At 45.8% G+C, this 25,470-nt stretch overlaps 1 protein-coding gene across 1 annotated transcript in view; it reads right to left on the bottom strand.

Annotated features, from left to right (window-relative positions):
• The window catches only part of LOC123757234 (uncharacterized), a gene marked incomplete in the record, with an annotated part of 84,243 nt that overhangs the window by 11,626 nt on the left and 47,147 nt on the right, over positions 1 to 25,470 (bottom strand). Inside the window, 2 exon segments of the mRNA XM_069323765.1 lie at positions 13,959 to 14,096; positions 17,831 to 17,956. Coding sequence (XP_069179866.1) covers positions 13,959 to 14,096; positions 17,831 to 17,956 — 264 coding nt within the window.

Here is a 25,470-nt window from a genome sequence, read left to right on the forward strand (position 1 = left end):
TTCGAAACAGCGACGGCCTCACTTTCTTGTAAATTGGCGTTCGATCCCCCCCCCCCCCGAATTTTCAAATGGATGGGAAGAATCGCTTCATCACTCTGATTAATCCCCAGCATGTCTATCCTAGCCTCATATACCTCTCCCTATAGCGCTATAGTTTAGCTTGAGAATTGAAGTGATAGAACTTATTGTTGAGATAGAACATGTTTAATTTGAGGATAGAGCTGATAGAACTTAGTGTTGACATAGAACTTGTTTAGTTTGAGAATTGAACTGATAGAACTTAGTGTTGAGATAGAACTTGTTTAGTTTGAGAATTGAACTGATAGAACTTAGTGTTGAGATAGAACTTGTTTAGTTTGAGGATAGAACTGATAGAACTTAGTGTTGAGATAGAACTTGTTTAGTTTGAGGATAGAACTGATAGAACTTAGTGTTGAGATAGAACTTGTTTAGTTTGAGGATAGAACTGATAGAACTTAGTGTTGAGATAGAACTTGTTTAGTGTGTATTGAAAGGGGATGAGAGAGGATCTTGGTTGGTGTCTCAACCTCGATTAAGACACGACTGCATAAGCTAAGTAGACAAAGGAGGTTATTCAAAGTAACAACCAGTTAAAAGAATATGCATGTGGTGAGCGTATTAATGGCAGGGAGGGAGGGGGGGGGGGGTGTTAACGAGGGGGGGGGGTTAACAAGGTGGTTAACGAGGGGGGGTTTAACAAGGTGGTTAACGAGGGAAGAGCCACAGTGTGTGTAGACAAGGACACGGGCGCATTAATACAGAGACTATAGGGAAGGGGGGACTTAACGAGCGTTGCTCTCATTATGTAATTACTCCTACGTAATTACACACACACACACAAACACACACACACACACACACACACACACACACACACACACACACACACACACACACACACACACACACACACACAGGTGTGAAACACTAAACGAAAAGTTCCAAAGTGTGTTTGTACAAAATGAAATCTTTAGGGAACCAGATACAATAAGAATTCCAGAGAACAACATAGAGCACATAGAGGTGTCTAGAGACGAAGTGGAAAAAATGCTCAAGGAGCTCGGTAAGAACAAAGCAGCTGGCCCAGATGGAGTTTCACCATGGGTTCTGAGAGAATGTGCATCTGAGCTCAGCATTCCACTTCACCTGATCTTTCAGGCATCCCTGTGTACAGGAATCGTAGCAGACGTGTGGAAACAGGCTAACATAGTTCCAATCTACAAAAGTGGCAGCAGGGAAGACCCCCTCAATTATAGACCTATATCATTGACAAGTGTAATAGTGAAAGTATTGGAAAAACTAATCAAAACTAAATGGGTAGAACACCTAGAGAGAAATGATATAATATCAGACAGACAGTATGGTTTTCGATCTGGAAGATCCTGTGTATCGAATTTACTCAGTTTCTATGATCGAGCCACAGAGATATTACAGGAAAGAGATGGTTGGGTTGACTGCATCTATCTGGACCTAAAAAAGGCTTTCGACAGAGTTCCACATAAGAGGTTGTTCTGGAAACTGGAAACTGGAAAATATTGGAGGGGTGACAGGTAAGCTTCTATCATGGATGAAAAATTTTCTGACTGATAGAAAAATGAGGGCAGTAATCAGAGGCAATGTATCGGAATGGAGAAATGTCACAAGTGGAGTACCACAGGGTTCAGTTCTTGCACCAGTGATGTTTATTGCGTACATAAATGATCTACCAATTGGTATACAGAATTATATGAACATGTTTGCTGATGATGCTAAGATAATAGGAAGGATAAGAAATTTAGATGATTGTCATGCCCTTCAAGATGACCTGGACAAAATAAGTAGATGGAGCACCACTTGGCAAATGGAATTTAATGTTAATAAATGTCATGTTATGGAATGTGGAATAGGAGAACATAGACCCCACACAACCTATATATTATGTGAGAAATCTTTAAAGAATTCTGATAAAGAAAGAGATCTAGGGGTGGTTCTAGATAGAAAACTATCACCTGAGGACCACATAAAGAATATTGTGCGAGGAGCCTATGCTATGCTTTCTAACTTTAGAATTGCATTTAAATACATGGATGGCGATATACTAAAGAAATTGTTCATGACTTTTGTTAGGCCAAAGCTAGAATATGCAGTTGTTGTGTGGTGCCCATATCTTAAGAAGCACATCAACAAACTGGAAAAGGTGCAAAGACATGCTACTAAGTGGCTCCCAGAACTGAGAGGTTAGAAGCATTAAACATGCCAAAACTAGAAGACAGAAGAAAAAGAGGTGATATGATCACTACATACAAACTAGTAACAGGAATTGATAAAATCGACAGGGAAGACTTCCTGAGACCTGGAACTTCAAGAACAAGAGGTCATAGATTTAAACTAGCTAAACACAGATGCCGAAGAAATATAAGAAAATTCACCTTCGCAAATAGAGTGGTAGACGGTTGGAACAAGTTAAGTGAGAAGGTGGTGGAGGCCAAGACCGTCAGTAGTTTCAAAGCGTTATATGACAAAGAGTGCTGGGAAGACGGGACACCACGAGCGTAGCTCTCATCCTGTAACTACACTTAGGTAATTACACTTAGGTAATTACACACTGGGGCCACGCGGGTACGTGGACAGCGCTCGAAGGTCGTAGTCCGAATGGGCTGGGTTCGATTCCAAGCGGAAGCGGCAGCAAAAGAGCACCGTTTCTTATAGCCAGCTGCACCTGTTCACCTAGCAGTAAACAGGTATCCAGGGAGTTAGACAGCCGCTACGGGCTGCTTCCTGGGGATGTGAGAGAGAGTGTGTGTGTGTACTCACCTAGTTGTGTTTGCGGGGGTTGAGCTCTGGCTCTTTGGTCCCGCCTCTCAACCGTCAATCAACAGGTGTACAGGTTCCTGAGCCTACTGGGCTCTATCATATCTACACTTCAAGCTGTGTATGGAGTCAGCCTCCACCACATCACTTCCTAATGCATTCCATTTGTCAACCACTCTGACACTGAAAAAAATCTTTCTAACGTCTCTGTGGCTCATTTGGGCACTCAGTTTCCACCTGTGTCCCCTAGTGCGTGTGCCCCTTGTGTTAAAAAGTCTGTCTTTATCTACCCTATCAATTCCTCGGAGAATCTTGTATGTGGTGATCATGTCCCCCCCCCTAACTCTTCTGTCTCCCAGTGACGTGAGGTTTAATTCCCGTAGTCTCTCCTCGTAGCTCATACCCCTCAGTTCTGGTACTAGTCTGGTGGCAAACCTTTGAACCTTTTCCAGTTTAGTCTTGTGCTTGACTAAATATGGACTCTATGCTGGAGCCGCATACTACAGGATTGGTCTGACATATGTGGTATATAATGTTCTGAAAGATTCCTTACACAAGTTTCTAAAGGCCGTGCTTATGGTAGCCAACCTGGCATATGCCGCTGATGTTATCCTCCTGATATGAGCTTCAGGGGACAGGTCTGGCGTGATATCAACCCCAAGGTCTTTCTCTCTCTCTCTGACCTTTCCAGGATTTCATCTCCCAAATGATACCTTTTTTCAGGTCTCCTGCTCCCTACACCTATCTTCATTACATTACATTTGGTTGGGTTAAACTCTTACAACCATTTGTTCGACCATTCCTGCAGCTTGTCCAGATCTTCTTGAAGCCTCAAGCTGTCCTCCTCTGTCTTAATCCTTCTCATAATTTTGCCGTCGTCAGCAAACATTGAGAGGAATGAGTCTATACCCTCCGGGAGATCATTTACGTATATCAGAAACAGGATAGGTCCGAGTACAAAGCCCTGTGGGACTCCACTGGTGACTTCACGCCAGTCTGAGGTCTCACCCCTCACTAACTCTCTGCTTCCTATTGCTTAGGTACTCCCTTATCCACTGGAGCGCCTTACCAGTTACTCCTGCCTGTTTCTCCAGCTTATGCATTAGCCTTTTATGGGGTACTGTGTCAAAGGCTTCCCGACAGTCCAAAAAAACGCAGTCCGCCCATCCTTCTCTTACTTGCTTAATCGTTGTCACCTGATCGTATAATTCTATTAAGCATGTAAGGCAAGATTTACCCTCCCTGAACCCATGTTGATGGGTTGTCACGAAGTCCCTTCTCTCCAGATGGGTTACTAGGTTTTTTCTCACAATTTTCTCATCACCTTGCATGGTATACAAGTTAAGGACACTAGCCTGTAGTTCAGTGCCTCTTGTCTGTCGCCCTTTTTGTATATTGGGACTACATTAGCCGTCTTCCATATTTCTGGTAAGTCTCCCGTTTCCAGTGACCTACTATACACTATGGAGAGTGGCAAACAAAGTGCTCCTGCACATTCTTTCAATACCCATGGTGAGATTCCGTCCGGCCCAACAGCTTTTCTCACATCCAGCTCCAATAGGTGCCTCTTGACCTCATCTTTTGTAATTTCGAACCCTTCCAAGGTCGCCTGGTTTGCTGCCACCTCTCCTAGCGCCGTGACCTCCCTTTGTTCTATTGTAAAGACCTCCTGGAACCTTTTGTTGAGTTCTTCACACACCTCTTAAGTTTCATCACCTGTTCCTTCACTGTTGTCTTCCTCCTGATGTGACTGTGTAGTAGCTTTGGTTCGGTCTTGGCTTTATTAGCTATATCATTTTCATACCTTTTCTCAGCTGCTCTTCTCACACTTACATACTCATTCCTGGTTCTCTGGTATCTCTGTCTACTTTCTGGTGTTGTGTTATTACGGAAGTTCCTCCATGCCCTTTTGTTCTGCTCCTTTGCTTTCATACATTCCCTATTAAACCACGGATTCTTCCTTTGCTTCTCTGTTTTTTCCTGTTGGGCTGGGACAAACCTGCTTACAGCCTCCTGACATTTTTGGGTGACATAGTCCATCATGTCTTGTACGGACTTAGTTCTGAGTTCTATGTCCCATTGTATATCCCATAGGAATTTATTCATGTGTGTGTGTGTGTGTGTGTGTGTGTGTGTGCGTGTGTGTGTGTGTGTGTGTGTGTGTGTGTGTGTGTGTGTGTGTGTGTGTGTGTGTGTGTGTACTCACCTGGTTGTACTCACCTAGTTGTGTTTGCGGGGGTTGAGCTCTGGCTCTTTGGTCCCGCCTCTCAACCGTCAATCAACATGTGTGTGTGTGTGTGTGTGCGCGTGCGCGTGTGTTAGAGAGAAATATATGTAGTAGACATAATAGAGGAAAAAGAGATTGGCTAGAAAGGCGGGGTCCAAGAGCTACATAGCTTGATTCTGCAGACATATATAGTAAATACAAATAGTAAATACATACACACAACCTTAAAGCAAAAACATTGAAAAAACAACACAAAGTTACTAGACACAATAATTTGATGTGTTGAATTTTAAAAAAGTTGTACAAATAGTTATCCAAAGCAATGGGTACAGACTCACTCCCTCTCCCTATCCCTCCCTCTCCCTCCCTCTCCGTCTCTCTCCCTCTCTCTCTCCCTCTCTCTCCCTCCCTCTCTCTCCCTCCCTCTCTCTCCCTCTCTCTCTCTCCCTCCCTACCCCTCCCTCTCTCTCCCTCTCTCATGATTGGCTGTTTCGTAATATCGTTATGTATTCCAAAGGCGCAACATTATAAGATCAAGTGTCTGACAAGTTGGGAATGTTGGGTCTATTTGTTTTGAAGCGTATGCGTGTACTCACCTAGTTGTACTCACCTAGTTATTCTTGTGGGGGGTTAAGGTTCGGCTCTTTGGTCCCGCCTCTCAACTGTCAATCAACTGGTGTACAGATTCCTGAGCCTACTGGACTCTATCATATCTACATTTGAAACTGTCTATGGAGTCAGCCTCCACCACATCACTTCCTTGTGCATTCCATCTGTTAACTACTCTGACACTGAAAAAATTATTTCAAATGTCTCTAGGCTTGGGTAATAGGTTTCCACCTGTGTCCCCTTGTTCGTGTTCCACCCGCGCTAAAGAGTTTGTCTTTGTCCACCCTGTCAATTCCCTTGGAAATTTTGTAGGTAGTTATCATGTCTCATCTTACTCTTTTGTCTTCCAGGAAGGTGAGGTTTAGCTTCCGTAGCCATTCTTCGTAGCTCATACCTCTCAGTTCTGGGACTAGTCTGATGGCATACCTCTGAATCTTCTCTTAACTTTGTCTTGTGTTTAACTAGGTATGGACTCCACGTTGGAGCTGCATATTCCAGGACTGGTCTAACATAAGTGGTATACAGGGTCCTCAGCGATTCCTTACACAAGTTTCTAAAGGCAGTTCTTATGTTGGCCAGTCTAGCATATGCCGCTGATGATATCCTTTTGATGTGGGCCTCTGGGGACAGGTTTGGTGTGATAACAACCCCCAGATCTTTCTCTCTCTTTGACTCTTGCAGGATTTCACCTCCCAGATGATACCTTGTGTTCAGCCTCCTGCTCCCTTCGCCTAATTTCATTACTTTACACTTTCCTGGCTTTAACTTTAGTAGCCATTTTCTAAACCATTTATCCAGTTTGTCCAGGTCATCCTGTGTACTCACCTATTTCCTCACCTATTTGTGCTTGCGGAGGTTGAGCATTTGAAACATCTACATTTGAAACTGTGTATGGAGTCAGCCTCCACCACATCACTTCCTAATGCATTCCATTTATTAACTACTCTGACACTGAAAGAATTCTTTCTAACGTCTCTGTGGCTCATCTGGGTACTAAGTTTCTACCTGTGTCCCCTTGTTCGTGTCCCACCCGTGCTGAAGAGTTTGTCTTTGTCCACCCTGTCAATTCCCCTGAAAATTTTGAAGGTGGTTATCATGTTTCCCCTTACTCTTCTGTTTTCCAGGGACGTGAGGTTCAGCTCCTTCAGCCTTTCCTCGTGGCTCATACCTCTCAGTTCCGGGACAAGTCTGGCGGCATACCGCTGAATCTTCTCTAACTTTGTCTTGTGTTTAACTAGATATGGACTCCAGGCAGGAGCTGCATATTCCAGGATTGGTCTGACATAAGTGGTATACAGGATCCTGAACGATTCCTTAAACAAGTTTCTAAAGGCAGTTCTTATGTTGTCCAGTCTAGCAGAGAAACACACACAACCTGTGTGTGTGTGTGTGTGTGTGTGTGTGTGTGTGTGTGTGTGTGTGTGTGTGAATGTGTGTGTGAATGTGTGTGTGAATGTGTGTGTGAATGTGTGTGTGTGTGTGTGTGTGTGTGTGTGTGTGTGTGTGTGTGTGTGTGTGTGTGTGTGTGTGTGTGTGTGTGTGTGTGTGTGTGTAATTACCTAAGTGTAATTACCTAAGTGTAATTACCTAAGTGTAGTTACAGGATGAGAGCTACGCTCGTGGTGTCCCGTCTTCCCAGCACTCTGTCATATAACGCTTTGAAACTACTGACGGTCTTGGCCTCCACCACTTTCTCACTTAACTTGTTCCAACCGTCTACCACTCTATTTGCGAAGGTGAATTTTCTTGTATTTCTTCGGCATCTGTGTTTAGCTAGTTTAAATCTATGACCTCTTGTTCTTGAAGTGCCAGGTCTCAGGAAATCTTCCCTGTCGATTTTATCAATTCCTGTTACTATTTTGTATGTAGTGATCATATCACCTCTTTTTCTTCTGTCTTCTAGTTTTGGCATGTTTAATGCTTCTAACCTCTCCTCGTAGCTCTTACCCTTCAGTTCTGGGAGCCACTTAGTAGCATGTCTTTGCACCTTTTCCAGTTTGTTGATGTGCTTCTTAAGATATGGGCACCACACAACAGCTGCATATTCTAGCTTTGGCCTAACAAAAGTCATGAACAATTTCTTTAGTATATCGCCATCCATGTATTTAAATGTAATTCTGAAGTTAGAAAGCATAGCATAGGCTCCTTGCACAATATTCTTTATGTGGTCCTCAGGTGATAGTTTTCTATCTAGAACCACCCCCAACCAACCAGGTATCAACCAGGTATCAACCAGGTATCAACCCCTAGATCTCTTTCTTTATCAGAATTCTTTAAAGATTTCTCACATAATATATAGGTTGTGTGGGGTCTATGTTCTCCTATTCCACATTCCATAACATGACATTTATTAACATTAAATTCCATTTGCCAAGTGGTGCTCCATCTACTTATTTTATCCAGGTCTTCTTGAAGGGCATGACAATCATCTAAATTTCTTATCCTTTCTATTATCTTAGCATCATCAGCAAACATGTTCATATAATTCTGTATACCAACTGGTAGATCATTTATGTACGCAATAAACATCACTGGTGCAAGAACTGAACCCTGTGGTACTCCACTTGTGACATTTCTCCATTCCGATACATTGCCTCTGATTACTGCCCTCATTTTTCTATCAGTCAGAAAATTTTTCATCCATGATAGAAGCTTACCTGTCACCCCTCCAATATTTTCCAGTTTCCAGAACAACCTCTTATGTGGAACTCTGTCGAAAGCCTTGTTTAGGTCCAGATAGATGCAGTCAACCCAACCATCTCTTTCCTGTAATATCTCTGTGGCTCGATCATAGAAACTGAGTAAATTCGATACACAGGATCTTCCAGATCGAAAACCATACTGTCTGTCTGATATTATATCATTTCTCTCCAGGTGTTCTACCCATTTAGTTTTGATTAGTTTTTCCAATACTTTCACTATTACACTTGTCAATGATATAGGTCTATAATTGAGGGGGTCTTTCCTGCTGCCACTTTTGTAGATTGGAACTATGTTAGCCTGTTTCCACACGTCTGCTACGATTCCTGTACACAGGGATGCCTGAAAGATCAGGTGAAGTGGAATGCTGAGCTCAGATGCACATTCTCTCAGAACCCATGGTGAAACTCCATCTGGGCCAGCTGCTTTGTTCTTATTTAGCTCCTTGAGCATTTTTTCCACTTCGTCTCTAGACACCTCTATGTGCTCTATGTTGTTCTCTGGAATTCTTATTGTATCTGGTTCCCTAAAGATTTCATTTTGTTCAAACACACTTTGGAACTTTTCGTTTAGTGTTTCACACATTTCCTTTTCATTTTCCATGAATCTATTTCCCATTTTCAACCTCTGAATATTATCCTGTGTGTGTGTGTGTGCGTGTGTGTGTGTGTGTGTGTGTGTGTGTGTGTGTGTGTGTGTGTGTGTGTGTGTGTGTGTGTGTGTGTGTGTGTGTGTGTGTGTGTGTGTGTTCACCTATTTGTACTCACCTATTTGTGCTTGCAGGATCGAGCATTGACTCTGGGATCTCGCCTTTCTAGCTATCGGTTGTTTACAGCAATGACTCCTGTCCCATTTCCCTATCATACCTAATTTTAAAATTATGAATAGTGTTTGCTTCCACAACCAGCTCCTTAAGTGCATTCCATTTTCCCACTACTCTCACGCTAAAAGAAAACTTCCTAACATCTCTGTGATTCATCTGAGTTTCCAGCTTCCACCCATGTCCCCTCGTTCTGTTACTATTCCGTGTGAATATTTCATCTATTTCCATTTTGTCAATTCTCCTGAGTATTTTATACGTTCTTATCATATCCCCCCCTCTCCGTTCTTTTTTCTAGTGTCGTAAGGTTCAGTTCCTTCAGGCACTCTTCATATCCCATCCCTCGTAACTCTGGGACAAGCCGCAAACGTCGCAAACTTCCGAACCTTCTCCAGTTTCCTTATGTGTTTCTTCAGGTGGGGGCTCCATGATGGCGTGGCATACTCTAAGACTGGTCTCACGTAGGCAGTGTAAAGCACCCTAAAAGCCTCCTCACTTAGGTTTGTGAATGATATTCTAACTTTTGCCAGTGTAGAGTACGCTGCTGTTGTTATCCTATTTATATGTGCCTCAGAAGTTAGATTAGGTGTTACATCCACCCCCAGGTCTCTTTCTCGAATCGTCACAGGTAGGCAGTTCCTCTTCATTGTGTACTGTTCCTTTTGTCTCCTATCACCTGATCCCATTTCCATAACTTTACATTTACTCGTGTTGAACTCCAGTAGCCATTTCTCTGACCATCTCTGCAACCTGTTCAGGTCCTCTTGGAGCATCCTACAATCCTCATCTGTCACAACTCTTCTCATTAATTTTGCGTCATCCGCGAACATCGACATGTAGGACTCTACTCCTGTAAACATATCATTTACATATATTAGAAATAGAATTGATCCCAGCACCGATCCTTGAGGTACTCCACTCGCTCTTGTTCGCCAGTCCGACTTCTCGCCCCTTACCATTACTCTCTGGCTCCTTCCTCTTAAGTAGTTCCTTACCCATGCTAAGGCCTTTCCGCTTAATCCCGCCTGCCTCTCAAGTTTGAATAGCAGTCTCATATGCGGTACTGTATCAAAGGCAGTCTAGAAATATACAGTCTGCCCAGCCTTTTCTGTCCTGCCTTATCCTTGTTATTTTATCATAGAATTCCAAAGGTTTGTTAGGCACGATTTCCCTTTCCAGAACCCATGTTGGTGTTTGTTCACAAACCTAACGTTCTCCAGGTGTGCAACCAGTCGTAGCCTAATTATTCTCTCAAATATTTTATAGGGGATGCTTGTCAGTGATACGGGTCTGTAGTTAAGTACCTCCTCCCTATCACCTTTCTTGAAAATAGGTACGACATTTGCCCTCTTCCAGCAACTGGGCAATTCTCCCGACATAAGTGACTCATTGAAGATCATTGCCATAGGCACGCTGAGGGCCTGCGCTGCCCCTCAGCGTGGGTGAGAGGGTGTATTAGTCAGGGGGGAATCAGGAATAGGTTTTGGGATAGAAGAGGGGAAGGGGTTAGAGTGTCCCCAAGGTGAGGGGATTATATGGGAGATGGGGTGCAGAGGAGGGGTGAGGGTTGGGTGGGGTTTGGGGGTGAGGGGAAGAGAGGGGGGGCAGTGGGAGCTGGGATGGAACAGGTGGAATTGAAGACAATGGGATAGAAGGGGGCGGGGTAGTTGGAGGGGGTAGTTGGGGAGGAGGGGGAGGAAGATGGGTTTGGGGAGGGTATGGCTTGGCCTGATGTGATCATTGAAGGGTGTGGTGTAGCAGGTTGAGTTGAGTGCAAGTGTGGAAGGGGCAGGGGGAGTTGTTGGGGGTTGAAGCAGAGGGGGAGGGATGGGAAGGCAGAGTTGGGGAGGGAGTGTGTGACCTGGGAAAGAGTGGTGGGGGCTACTTCGGAGGCTAGGGGGGGTTGTTTCGGTGCCGTGTAGGCCATTTCGCCTTGCGGGCTATTTGTTCATCTTTCGTCATATACCTCTCAATGAACACATTGTAATGGACTTTGCTGCCTCTGAGCTTGTTCTTCATTATGTACTCCACTGCCTCTTCATTAGAGAACTGTACCAGAACAGGTCTATTCTTGGTACAATTGAAAGGTCCAACCCTGTAGCTGAGTCCCGCCTTGTCTCCTGCCATCTCTCTCTTCTTAAGATGATTTCGGGGATTTAGTGTCCCCGCGGCCCGGTCCTCGACCAGGCCTCCACCCCCAGGAAGCAGCCCGTGACAGCTGACTAACACCCAGGTACCTATTTTACTGCTAGGTAACAGGAGCATCAGGGTGAAAGAAACTCTGCCCATTGTTTCTCGCCGGCGCCTGGGATCGAACCCAGGACCACAGGATCACAAGTCCAGTATGCTGTCCGCTCGGCCGACCGGCTCTCGACTTTAATACATCTTAAACTCTCATGCAATTCATATTTGTCCATGTCTATCCTTTCTTGTCTTTATGGTGCCCCAGATTCGGATAATCCTTGGAGGATAATTGACCGCCTTCTCAGTGATTCACCCTCATGCTGGTAGCCCCTCCCCTGGATACCCCGCATCCCTCCCACACTCACTAATCCCTTTCCCACTAATCCACTGTCTCTAGCCATGCTGTTACGCCTTCCTAATTCATTTGTGAGCCGAGCACATTCACTCTCCCATTCTTCTCTGCTCTTCTTAATTTCTTCCTGAATATAGTACCTAATCTCTTGTTTTTGTCTCTCAACCTCATCTTGTTTATTGAAATATCTCACTTTTAATCCCTTGGATTAGATCCTCCATACAAACGCTCCTCCTCTCTGCAAATTTTCTATTAGTTTCTTCTTCTTGAGGTTATCTTGAGATGATTTCGGGGCTTTTTTTTTTTAGTGTCCCCGCGGCCCGGTCCTCGACCAGGCCTCCACCCCCAGGAAGCAGCCCTTGACAGTTGACTCACACCGAGGTACCTATTTTACTGCTAGGTAACAGGGGCATAGGGTGAAAGAAACTCTACCCGTTGTTTCTAGCCGGCGCCTGGGATCGAACCCAAGACCACAGGATCACAAGTCCAGCGTGCTGTCCGCTCGGCCGACCGGCTCCCGTCTACTGGCTCTACGACTGGCTAGTCTACAAATCTATCCTCCTCCTCCTCCTCTTCCCTGCTGGTGCTGGATCGTGAGGCCCTTCCTGATACCGTCATTGCAATCAACTACCTAGCCAACAGGCGCTCCAATTACCTTGCACGACCTGCTACACAAACAGCGAGCAAGTACTACTGAGGGCTCACCATAGCCCGTGTTACTTGGAACTTTTTATTCCGAGTAGCGAATCTTATACAACATACATCCATGCGGTGCATCAGGTGTGTGTGTGTGTGTGTACTCACCTATTTATACTCACCAATTTGTGCTTCCGGGGGTTGAGCTCTGGCTCTTTGGTCCCGCCTCTCAATCGTGAATGAACTGGTGTACAGATTCCTGAGCCTACTGGGCTCTATAATATCTACATTTCAACAACCCGGAAGTAACACATTGTGTACTCACCTAGTTGTACTCACCTAGTTGTGTTTGCGGGGGTTGAGCTCTGGCTCTTTGGTCCCGCCTCTCAACCGTCAATCAACAGGTGGACAGATTCCTGAGCCTATCGGGCACTATCATATCTACACTTGAAACTGTGTATGGAATCAGCCTCCACCACATCACCCCCTAATGCATTCCATTTGTCAACCACTCTGACACTAAAAAAGTTCTTTCTAATATCTCTGTGGCTCATTTGGGCACTCAGTTTCCACCTGTGTCCCCTTGTGAGTGTTCCCCTTGTGTTAAATAGACTGTCTTTATCTACCCTATCAATTCCCTTCAGAATCTTGAATGTGGTGATCATGTCCCCCCTAACTCTTCTGTCTTCCAGCGAAGTGAGGTTTAATTCCCGTAGTCTCTCCTCGTAGCTCATACCTCTCAGCTCGGGTACTAATCTGGTGGCGAACCTTTGAACCTTTTCCAGTTTAGTCTTATCCTTGACTAGATATGGACTCCATGCTGGGGCTGCATACTCCAGGATTGGCCTGACATATGTGGTATACAAAGTTCTGAATGATTCTTTACACAAGTTTCTGAATGCCGTTCGTATGTTGGCCAGCCTGGCATATGCCGCTGATGTTATCCGCTTGATATGTGCTGCAGGAGACAGGTCTGGCGTGATATCAACCCCCAAGTCTTTTTCCTTCTCTGACTCCTGAAGAATTTCCTCTCCCAGATGATACCTTGTATCTGGCCTCCTGCTCCCTACACCTATCCCTATATGTGTGTGTGTGTGTGTGTGTGTGTGTGTGTATGTGTGTGTGTGTATGTGTGTTTACGCGCGCGCGTGAGTGTTTGAAAGTCTCTATATATCAAATATTCCTGAACACATACACGTTGGCCAAACAAGCAAACACCAGTTCTCACCTCACAACCACCAAAAACACACACACACACACACACCCACACACACACACCCACACCCACACCGCATGTTTTCCCCACGTGAAAAATAAGTGAATACAAAAAATCCCCGAGCAATATCCACCACGCAAAGCAATAAAATCACATCAAAACATCCCCCCGCGCCTCCCCCCCCAAGCCCCCCGTGCCCCCCCCCCCAAGCCCCCCTCCCCCCCCCCCCGCGCCCCCCGTGCCCCCCCCCCAAGCCCTCCGTGCCCCCCCCAACCCCGCGCCGCCGTACTGTATATGTTCTCCAATCCCATCCAGCGCAAGAAAACTGTTAAAAAACTAAAAAAAAAAAACGCCTCGCTGAACCCATTCTAAAGCGGTTCCCCCGGCGAGAGGTGCTACTCACAGTGGTGCCGGATATGGAGCTCTGCGTCTCCCTGATGCTCTTTTGTTTGGACAGTCTCTTCTTCTTCTTGTGCAAGGGTCTCGACTCTATGATCATCTCCTCCAGCTCGAAGGTCGGGTCGCAGTTGAGGTGGTCTTTCTGGTGGGCGGGAGCAGGAGCAGCAGGAGCAGGAGGAGCAGAAGAAGGAACAGGAGGAGCAGAAGAAGGAGCAGGAGGAGCAGAAGAAGAGGCAGGAGGAGCAGAAGAAGGAGCAGGAGCAGTAGGAGGAAGTAGAAGAGGAGGAGACAGTTGAAATTGAATTATATATTAAATGATTAGCATTGGACATGTTTCAAGAATTTATTTTTTCATTGTCAATTAAAAAATATGTTTTAAATCTTGGGTTACAAGTTTTTAAACTTAAAAAAAGGGATTTTTAAATATATATATATATATTATATATATATATATATATATATATATATATATATATATATATATATATGAATGAAAACTCACACCCCAGAAGTGACTCGAACCCATACTCCCAGAAGCAACGCAACTGGTAACTACAGGGCGCCTTAATCCACTTGACCATCACGGCCGTCAAAAGGAAGTGATAGCCGAGGCTATTTGAGCCACTTCCCCGACGGCAACTCGGATGGTAATCTTGGGCATAGCATTTCACCAAATCACCTCATTCTTTGGGGCACACGTGAGGAACACAAATGCGAACAAGCCTGAATGGTCCCCAGGACTATATGCGAATGAAAACTCACACCCCAGAAGTGACTCGAACCCATACTCCCAGAAGCAACGCAACTGGTAACTACAGGGCGCCTTAATCCACTTGACCATCACGGCCGTCAAAAGGAAGTGATAGCCGAGGCTATTTGAGCCACTTCCCCGACGGCAACTCGGATGGTAATCTTGGGCATAGCATTTCACCAAATCACCTCATTCTTTGGGGCACACGTGAGGAACACAAATGCGAACAAGCCTGACGTGTGTGGTAAGATTACCATCCGAGTTGCCGTCGGGGAAGTGGCTCAAATAGCCTCGGCTATCACTTCCTTTTGACGGCCGTGATGGTCAAGTGGATTAAGGCGCCCTGTAGTTACCAGTTGCGTTGCTTCTGGGAGTATGGGTTCGAGTCACTTCTGGGGTGTGAGTTTTCATTCGCATATAGTCCTGGGGACCATTCAGGCTTGTTCGCATATATATATATATATATATATATATATATATATATATATATATATATATATATATATATATATATATATATATATATATATATATATATAATCAAATAACACAAATAACACCGCCACAGCCTTTAAAGAATTAACTACCACTCGACACCAATCAGCCAGTGAGTATAGTACACTGTACTCACTAGCTGAGTACATGAGTAACACAATGTTGGAACCTGTGTACCTGGTGTTGCTATATGATTGAGTGTGCCTCACGAGTATAGAAAACGGATATCGTTCCCCCCTCTTCAAACTTTGCTTTGACCTTTGGCTTAAGGGCAAGAGGTCTCAAAAGGCACCTTTGTAAAGGTGCCAACTCCTTCTCTAGAGTACAGGGAGTGTGTGGTGAGTACAGGGTGTGTGTGGTGAGTACAGGGTGTGTGTGGTGAGTACAGGGTGTGTGTAGTGAGTACAGGGTGTGTGTGGTGAGTACAGGGTGTGTGTGGTGAGTACAGGGTGTGTGTGGTGAGTACAGGGTGTGTGTGGTGAGTACAGGGTGTGTGGTGAGTACAGGGTGTGTGGTGAGTACAGGGTGTGTGTGGTGAGTACAGGGTGTGTGGTGAGTACTAGGAGTGTGTGGTGAGTACAGGGTGTGTGGTGAGTACTAGGAGTGTGTGGTGAGTACAGGGTGTGTAGTGAGTACAGGGGGTGTGTGGTGAGTACAGGGTGTGTGTGGTGAGTACAGGGTGTGTGTGGTGAGTACAGGGTGTGTAGTGAGTACAGGGTGTGTGTGGTGAGTACAGGGTGTGTGTGGTGAGTACAGGGTGTGTGTGTGGTGAGTACAGGGAGTGTGTGGTGAGTACAGGGTGTGTGGTGAGTACAGGGTGTGTGGTGAGTACAGGGTGTGTGTGGTGAGTACAGGGTGTGTGTGGTGAGTACAGGGTGTGTGTGGTGAGTACAGGGTGTGTGTAGTGAGTACAGGGAGTGTGTGGTGAGTACAGGGAGTGTGTGGTGAGTACAGGGAGTGTGTGGTGAGTACAGGGAGTGTGTGGTGAGTACAGGGAGTGTGTGGTGAGTACAGGGTGTGTGTGGTGAGTACAGGGTGTGTGTGGCGAGTACAGGGTGTGTGTGGTGAGTACAGGGTGTGTGTGGTGAGTACAGGGAGTGTGTGGTGAGTACAGGGAGTGTGTGGTGAGTACAGGGTGTGTGTGGTGAGTACAGGGTGTGTGTGGTGAGTACAGGGTGTGTGTAGTGAGTACAGGGAGTGTGTGGTGAGTACAGGGAGTGTGTGGTGAGTACAGGGAGTGTGTGGTGAGTACAGGGAGTGTGTGGTGAGTACAGGGTGTGTGTGGTGAGTACAGGGTGTGTGTGGCGAGTACAGGGTGTGTGTGTGGTGAGTACAGGGTGTGTGTGGTGAGTACAGGGTGTGTGGTGAGTACAGGGTGTGTATGGTGAGTACAGGGTGTGTATGGTGAGTACAGAGTGTGTATGGTGAGTACAGGGTGTGTAGTGAGTACAGGGTGTGTATGGTGAGTACAGGGTGTGTATGGTGAGTACAGGGTGTGTATGGTGAGTACAAGGACCATAGCAACTGAACAAAGAGAGTAGGAGAATGATAAACATTGAATATCTGAATAATTACCAAGAAGTGTCAACAGTTTAAAGACCAAAAAGTCCAATCTCATGGACAAATAAAAGGACGTAAACACGTCCGGTTTGGACGTGCGTCACCACACCCACTACACTGTACCTACACTCCTGTTTGGACCTGAGTGAACTTAACAGTTTGAGAGACATCACAAAACACATTTAAAAACAAAAACAGGAAAATGGTTTTTGACCAAAATGTCAAAAGGGCAGCGTTGTTAATGTGGCTTCTGTGGCTAATAGGTGTGTAGGTACACTGTGGTGTGGCTAATGGGTGTGTAGGTAGACTATTGTGTGGCTAATGGGTGTGTAGGTACATTGTTGGGGTGGCTAATGGGTATGTAGGTACACTGTTGGGGTGGCTAATGGGTATGTAGGTACACTGTTGGGGTGGCTAATGGGTGTGTGGGTACACTGTGGGGGTGGCTAATGGGTGTGGGTACACTGTGGTGAGGCTAATGGGTGTGTAGGTACACTGTGGGGGGTGGTTAATGGGTGTGTGAGTACACTGTGGGGATGGCTAATGGGTGTGTGAGGACACTGGGGGGTGGCTAATGGGTGTGTAGGTACACTGTGGTGTGGCTAATGGGTGTGTGGGTACACTGTGGGGGAGGCTAATGGGTGTGTGGGTACACTGTGGTGTGGCTAATGGGTGTGTGTGAGTACACTGTGGGGGTGGCTAATGGGTGTGTGTGTATACACTGAGGTGTGACTAATGGGTGTGTGTGTATACACTGTGGTGTGGCTAATGGGTGTGTGTATACACTATAAGGTAACTAATGGGGGGTGTAGCTAATGGGGGATGTGGGTAATGGGGGGTGAAAGAACAAGTTACACGCCTCTCACAGGACCATACAGAAGTGAGCCAAGCTTCCAGGCAGTTGGTGAACGCCGCCGCCAGATGTCTCCCACAACACACCACCTCAAGTATCATCAACAACAACAACAACAGAGCCTACCCCCCCCCCCCTTCACTTTCCCCAACATTCCTCCTCCCTAAATCACTGTCTCCTTCCATAATCCCCCCTCCCCCCCCCCCCACACACTCACCGGGGGTGTAAACGCAGGTTTGATCCTCTTGTGGATAACGTCGTCCAAGGAGACCGCAGCGGCGTAGGGCAGCTGCACCAGCTCCTCCAGGCACCTGATGCGCTTCTCCGCACTCACCGTCAGCAGCTGCGGTGGGTTGACATATATACATATGTATATACACAGACATTCATACATACATACAGACATTCATACGTAGTGTCACGGCCCTACAGTCAACTCATAACACTCCTCTACCTTCAACAAGAGTGGTATTCCAGCCTTATAACTATTCCAGATCGAACAAGGTAATTCCAGCTGGAATTAGGATGCATAGAGTTGTAGAGTAATAACCCTAATTTTATATTCTGTAAATTTTGCTGGTGATAGGCTAATCATGAATCTTTAAATTGGATTTTTGGCGCCGTGCCAATTGGCGCCTGAATTTCGCGGGCCCCCAGGGTGAGGGGGGGCGACGGCTGGGGGCCGGATGTTTAGGGGGGCTGAGGGCCCCCCCGGATAATGTATGCTTATATGCCCGTGGCGGTTACCCAATCAGGGGAGGGGGGGGCGGCACCTGATGGCTTCTGATTGGAACAAAGACGTTATTCGTGCCCCAGAGTGACCTTATTCGTGCCCTAGAGTGCCCCAGAAGGCCCTAGACAGGCCGGATGAAGATGCAGGGTCTTATCTAAACGAGGCTTTCAGGTATAAGCCGGACCCAAGAGAAGGATTATGCCCAAGAGAAGCCGAGGGACATCCGGCACTCCTTGCAGGCGAAGGAAAAAGCTTTATAGGCTACAATTGCAGCCTAATTTGGCTCAGTCATAAGGATAATTAAGCCGCAGTCTTTAAATCCGGACGTGGCTCTGAGCCCCCCCCCCCCTCCCTCCTGTCCCAGGCTAATGTGAGCGTGGAGGAGAGACAGTCAGTGAGAAACGAGGCTACAGAGCCAGTTAGCCCTAGCTAGCCAGTTTAGGGATTGTCATCTGCAGGCAGTGACGGTCACCGCTGACCAGAAGGTGGCAGTGCAGTAGACTGTGATTTCCTACGATGGACAGTTAACAGGTGGGTGATGCTTGGCTGGCAAGAGAATGGGTTGCCAGGCGGTGATATATAGTACTCACCATTGATAACACTATCGTTGCGGTGAGTTATTGTTACTTGGTACTCATGCTTGCCAGGAAGAGTGTTGCCCGCATAGTGTGATTGTCATAGTGTGGAACACGACACCTGGTTGATACCTGGTTGATATTTAAACCAGTGAGGGCATATATTTAAATAGTGAGGGCTGGTAGCGAGAAGCGTGTTCCTATATAGTGAGGGCTGGTAGTGAGAAGCGTGTCCCTAAATAGTGAGGGCTGGTAGCGAGAAGTGTGACCCTAAATAGTGAGAAGTGCTGGCTCTGGGTCACTTCTGGTTATGTTATTGTGAGAACATCTTGTTCAAAGGCTAAGATCTTGTGAGAACATCACCCTCCATACTCTCACCCAGGTTTGGTGTTGGATCAACTTTCTCGCTGTCCGTTTCGTGGAGGAGTTCGTCTTCCAATCGGTACCCTGTGTCTGGCCTCCTGTTCCCTCCGCCTAGTTTCAGGCGGAATTTACACAAATTTACACAAGTAAACCACAGTGTACTTGGTCGGGGCAACCTGTCCTCTTAACAATATCGTCGCTTTTGGCCGTTGACCAGTATGGCCGAAATTGGACATAATTTGAAAATGAAAACAATTTGAAAATAAATTTGGGATTTTTTTTTTTCAACAACAGTAAGTTAAGGGTCCTCTGATAGGTAAGGTGGGCAGGAAATTCTCATAAAGTTTCAAAACGGTATGAAAAACGTGAATTGAAAGTTTCTTCTCCTAGCGTGTCCGAGTAGGCCGGACGACTCAAACAGAAAACGGATCAGTACGTCACTTTTGTGAGTCGATTTCATTTCAAATTACGTCCAAATTTGGCCATAGCGCGCATACCAGCCAAAAGTGACGTTATTTTTAAGAGGACGGGTTGCCGTAGTACAGTTTACTAGTGTATCACTGCATGTTATGACGCCATAAACTCAAACCAAAACCCTTTGCAGCAGTCAACTGTGTGAACATCATGCTGTTCAACACACTACGGTACCCCAAGACACACCTGTGAAACTCCAAGCATAAAAAAATGTAAATATTTATTTATCTTTAACACACAGACACGCACACAAACACACACATTGTATATGTTGTTGAATATGACCGAAATGGTAAGATAAATGATTCTAACACGAATCTTCTCTATACTTCTTATGTTTTTCTTCACTGTCGGGGGGTAGTTGAAAAATTAACTTTCTAAAGTTCATTTTCACACTTTATTTGTGGTCTGACGCCTAGAAGCGTTACGCAAGAACACTTCTTACATTTTCAAAGACAATTTTGCATACTCAGATCGTGCTTATATTCGTTTTTGGGTTAGGTGATAGGATACAAATCAATGGGAAAAGACATAACCAGACCATCACCAGAGAAATCTTAACAAACAACACAGAAATTATCGACAGATACAACGACAACAGGAGACTCGACATCAGCGAGGCACTACACATCAAAAACTTAAAACCAGCAATCAACAGCCAATTAACACATAATTGCATTCTACCCACCTCAAGGCCCCGAACAAGCATAGAAGCAAGAAGATAAAACACGCAATATACCCATTGTTTCGTGTTCTGTCTTTCCCATTGATTTGTATCGTATCACCTCACCCAAAAACGAATATAATTACGATCTGAGTATGTAAAATTGTCTTTGAAAATGTAAGAAGTGTTCTTGCGTAACGCTTCTAGGCGTCAGACCATAAATAAAGTGAGAAAATGAACTTTAGAGAGTTAATTTTTCAACTACCCCCCGACAGTGAAGAAAAACATAAGAAATATAGAGAAGATTCGTGTTAGAATCATTTATCTTACCCTTTCGGTCATATATAACAACATATGTTTGCAAGACTGCTACCAAAATATACTAATATATTATATATATATATATATATATATATATATATATATATATATATATATATATATATATATATATATATATATATATATGTATATATATATATATATATATATATATATATATATATATATATATATATATATATATTATTATAGACTGTGGGTTGGTTGGTGTAGTCGTCGTTGATCCTCCTCTACGGACAACCCAACCCACAACTCGGTAGAGTGCTTATACTAGGAGATCACCCTTGGCGCTTCTGGCTCTTGGAGAGGGGCTCAACGTCACACGTTCAGGGGATGCGGCTCCAACACTTAGCCTCGTCGTCACGTGCACACACCCACTCGAGCCGCTGTGACTCCCCACTCTCTCCTTATGAGATATGATCTCCTCAATCCCCCTATGACTTACTAGTATTACCTCCTACCCTGTCCACAGCAGTGGTTCATGGTTCTTTCTCTCTCTCTCTCTCCTTCTTTACTACCTCCTGGGAAGCCTCACTAGGACAAGGGCAAACACCAGCAAATTGTGACACATTTACTGGACAAAGCACATACACGATACATACACACATATAATAATAATGAATCCTATACTCGATAATCGCAATCAGGTTGCACTCCAACACCATCAGAACTCTATTATCAGCTTATCCAGTGGTATCCTATCTCCTGGTTCACCACCTGATACTATTAACCTCCTCAAGTTGGTCAAGCCTACATACACTGTTGCACTATCAGCAAGATAATGTATATATAGAATACCAGCATTTGAATGCAATAACATATATCAGTATAAATGTTCATTGATACACAACAATGATTAATCGATCACTGTCAGTCCTCGAGCACATACATCTGTAGGTAATCAAGCCTACGACTGCAACTCTAAGCTTCAGACTAAATCACTCCTTGACATAAGAATGCAAACAGTCACTCACCTCTCACTGCGTCTTGCACGCTAATGACAACCAAACACTATCAACTCCCTATAAGTAATCCACCAGAACTTCCCCCTCCACCTCTGGAAGTTCACAACCCTAATATCCTTAGGTTCTTCCGGGCTTCACTACCAGGATCCTCTGCAGCTCCTCCAGGCTGCTACACCATGAAGTTTCCTCGAGTAACTATGGTGCTTCACCACCTCTACAGAAGCACGTGACACTCCTCTTCACTGCTGCTTCTCCTCACAGCTCGAGGTCCTCTGCTCCACTACCTTGGAGTCTCATCAGCTACTTCATCTGCTGGCTTCGAAGTTCTCAGCAACTTCTTCCCCAAAAGACAAACCTGCAACCCATCGACACTCCAATAAAATGTTCCCCTTTAACACATAAACAAAAAATATTCACACAATATGCTTGCCTCAAACCTCTATCTGTCCTCTACATACAGTGAGAGTGGACTCCCCCGTTTTGGGCGGGTCCATACTCCACCTCGCCTGGCGGCGGCGTCCTCACTCGCTGGGAGGGTCTTCCTCCATCCGGAGCCGGCTCCCTCAGTCGTCCGCCAGCGCTCAGAGAGGACGGACGTCGCTCCGTGTTCCTCCCTCTTCACTCTCCTATTTCAGGCCTTCTGCCTTATTAAAACATGTCTAACTTATAAATAAACATTGCTACTGTCGCTGGGCACACGACCAACTACAAGTGATCACTATGAACTGGCGTATATCGTGCTTACCACAGATTAATTGGTCGAGGGCGCTTTCCCTCTGACGGCGTCTGGTCAGGGCGCTCCCACGGCCCACAATAATGCCTCCGGGCGGCTTAATATTCACTAATTATCGTCCACGACTTGAGACCACACGTCCCCAGCTCGATTCCACAGCTGGCACGTCTGCACACTTCTCTTCTCTTAGAGATATATCACTAGGGGTTCCCTTCTGACGGGAGCTCAACGGAGCGCGGCTTCCCCCTGCGATGTCTGGCACTCAAGTGAGGTCAAGGTCCTCCAGAAGCGAGCCTCAAGCCTCCAGCAAAATGTCCACATCTCCTAGCCAGTCATTTATCTATTTTCTTCTGCATTGCCCATAATCTCAAACTGTTACACATATCCAACCAACTATTTTACATATGCGTTATCACCTCAATACTTGCTAGACCTTCTAGTTAGGTCAGGCTTGCTGAATAACTCTCAAGAAGGGAGACTCGTTTCTCCTGCAGGCTGAGATCATAACACTCCCCTCCCCTTATTTTTGAGAGTTATTCCAGTGGCAAAGCTCGGGATAATACATCCGCCACCACGCTGTCTCGTTCTTCACCCCATATACTCTCTTAGGAGTCTACAAATAATTCGTTGCACCTTGCAACATCCGGCTCACAACTCTCCAGAAACATGGTCTTCTCACAAACGATTTGACCTCTCTGGCACCTCTTGGCTAGGCTGTCCTCCTTGGACGCCTGCAATCCATTGGTCCACTCTACTTACTGTCTCCACCCTCCGTTTCCTCGTCTTCTCTTCACGTCCAGAGTCAGACATCTACTGTCTGTACCTCCTCTGTCGTCTTCACTCTTCCATCTACTGCCATTATACTTTCGTCTCCTGTCATCATACTTCACTCCATCGTCTTCACCGACGCTCCTCCCTTTCGTCTCCTCATATATCCGAGACCTCATCCTGTTTGACCTCCATCGAGTCCTCGGCTTTCTTCTATTCCTCCATGCTTGCATCATCATCCTCTTCCCACACTTCTCACCTCTATACAACTCCATTTCTTCTCCTTCAACTCTTCTTCTTTCCCTAAAAGTTTCTCCGAGCGCTGTGCTACATCCAACAGCACTCGACCGTACATGTCGCTTTACCTCTCCTTGTGTGCTCGTAAGCATCTCTCCACACATGCTGTCTCTTCTCCTTTCACTTTCTCGGCTATTACTCTTCTTCACTATCTTTTCTTCACGTTTCCTGTGGAACATGTCAACTCTTGACATCTCAAACAACTTAACTCCACTATCCATATGCCTCTGTGCTCGTGGACCACTTGACGCTCTACTCCCGTCCTCAGCATGTCCACATCTTCCCTCATTCCTACTCAGCACAGTTGCATTCACCTTCCGACTTTTAATTTCAGCAGTCTGGGCTTTACTCAGGTCAACTCTCTCCACAGTATTCTTCTTCGGCTGGGCCATCTTCACTTTTGACCTCACCGAGACTTCATTTTTCTGGGCTGGACCTTCGTCAAACAGCCACGCTATGTCTACATCGATCTCTTCCACCGGCTGAATCGACACTGTCTCACCTTCTCCAGTGTCTTCCTCGTCGGCCACCTCTGTCTTCATCACTACCGAGACAGGGTACTCAATGGCTTGGCGGTCTCCTGACTCATCTCCTCGGATGTCAGTCAGGTTCACACTCTCAGGTGTCCCACCCGTGCAGTGGCCTTCTGGGCACTCCTCTGGCACAGTCTCCGCTATGACTCTTGGCAACACCTTTGTCCCACACAAGTCATTCCCCAGGATCACTTGGACTCCTGGAATAGGTATGTCGGGGCACACTCCCAACATCACCTCTGCCGACACATATTCCGACCTTAGCTGGACAGTACAAACGGGCATGTCACTCTCAGACAATAACCCATATACTTTCATCTTCCCACTGCCAGCTAACCGTCGACCATTCCCAATCAGGCTTCTCGTAATCAAGCTCTGATTAGCTCCGGTATCTCTTAAGATACCAACTTCTACCTCAGGTTGGCCTCCTATTCTGATCCAACCTTTGCTCATGAACGGCCTATACCTCTCGTTCACTAAGTTCGCTCTCTGTGGTTTGTCTTGGAACACATTAGTATATTTACCTCGGGGGTCACACATGGCCAGGGTCACAACTCTCTTGCCCTGCCGACAATCTCGCATCACGTGACCCAATCCGTTACAATTGTAACATCTCATCTGGGAAAAATCTCTTCTATATGTACCAAAGCGGCTCTGACTCTGCCCACTCGTATTGGAGTTCCTCGGGCCAGACGTACTACTCGTACTCTGTGGAGCTTTACTGGACTCTTGATTTCCCGGATACCGATCAGTTTCTCGTTTAGCTCCTCCATCTTCACTTTCAGATGAAGTGCGCGACCTACTCTTCTGAGCTTTAGGGTACTTACTTTTATCTGCCCATTTATCAAAATTTTTCTCACCCCAGACTCTTCTGGGTCCTTCATAATTTCTTCCTCCCCAGACTCCATTGGATCTGCCATTGCTGCATCTCGCCTCACTTCTCACTCTGTTCTCCCTCAAGCTCTTGTATGCTTCAGTAATCATATCCGCCCTATCTGCGGCATCTTTCACCTCCATTATCCCTGCTTCTTGGATCTTGAACTTTGTTTCGGGATGCATCATCTCCAAGAACTTCTCCATGACCATCAGTTGCTTCAGGTCAGCATAAGATCCAACTCCAGCAGCCTCAATCCACTTCTGGAATCGTCTTTCCAGATCCCTTGCTGTCTCAGCAAACGTACATGCTCCAACTTTGATCATTTCTCTGAAGCGCTTCCTATAAGCTTCTGAGGTTAACTGAAACGAGCGCAAAATGCTGCTCTTTACCGTGGCATAATCCTGGCACTCTTCCAGTGACAATTGGGTGTATGCCTCCCTGGCTGCACCGGTCAATCTTAACTGGACCAGCTGGGCCCATTCCTCCTGTGGCCACTCCTTGATGCTGGCTACTTTTTCAAAGTGCTCGAAAAA

The sequence above is a fragment of the Procambarus clarkii genome, chromosome 13 (genome assembly GCF_040958095.1).
Source record: "Procambarus clarkii isolate CNS0578487 chromosome 13, FALCON_Pclarkii_2.0, whole genome shotgun sequence".
Classification (NCBI taxonomy): domain Eukaryota; kingdom Metazoa; phylum Arthropoda; class Malacostraca; order Decapoda; family Cambaridae; genus Procambarus; species Procambarus clarkii.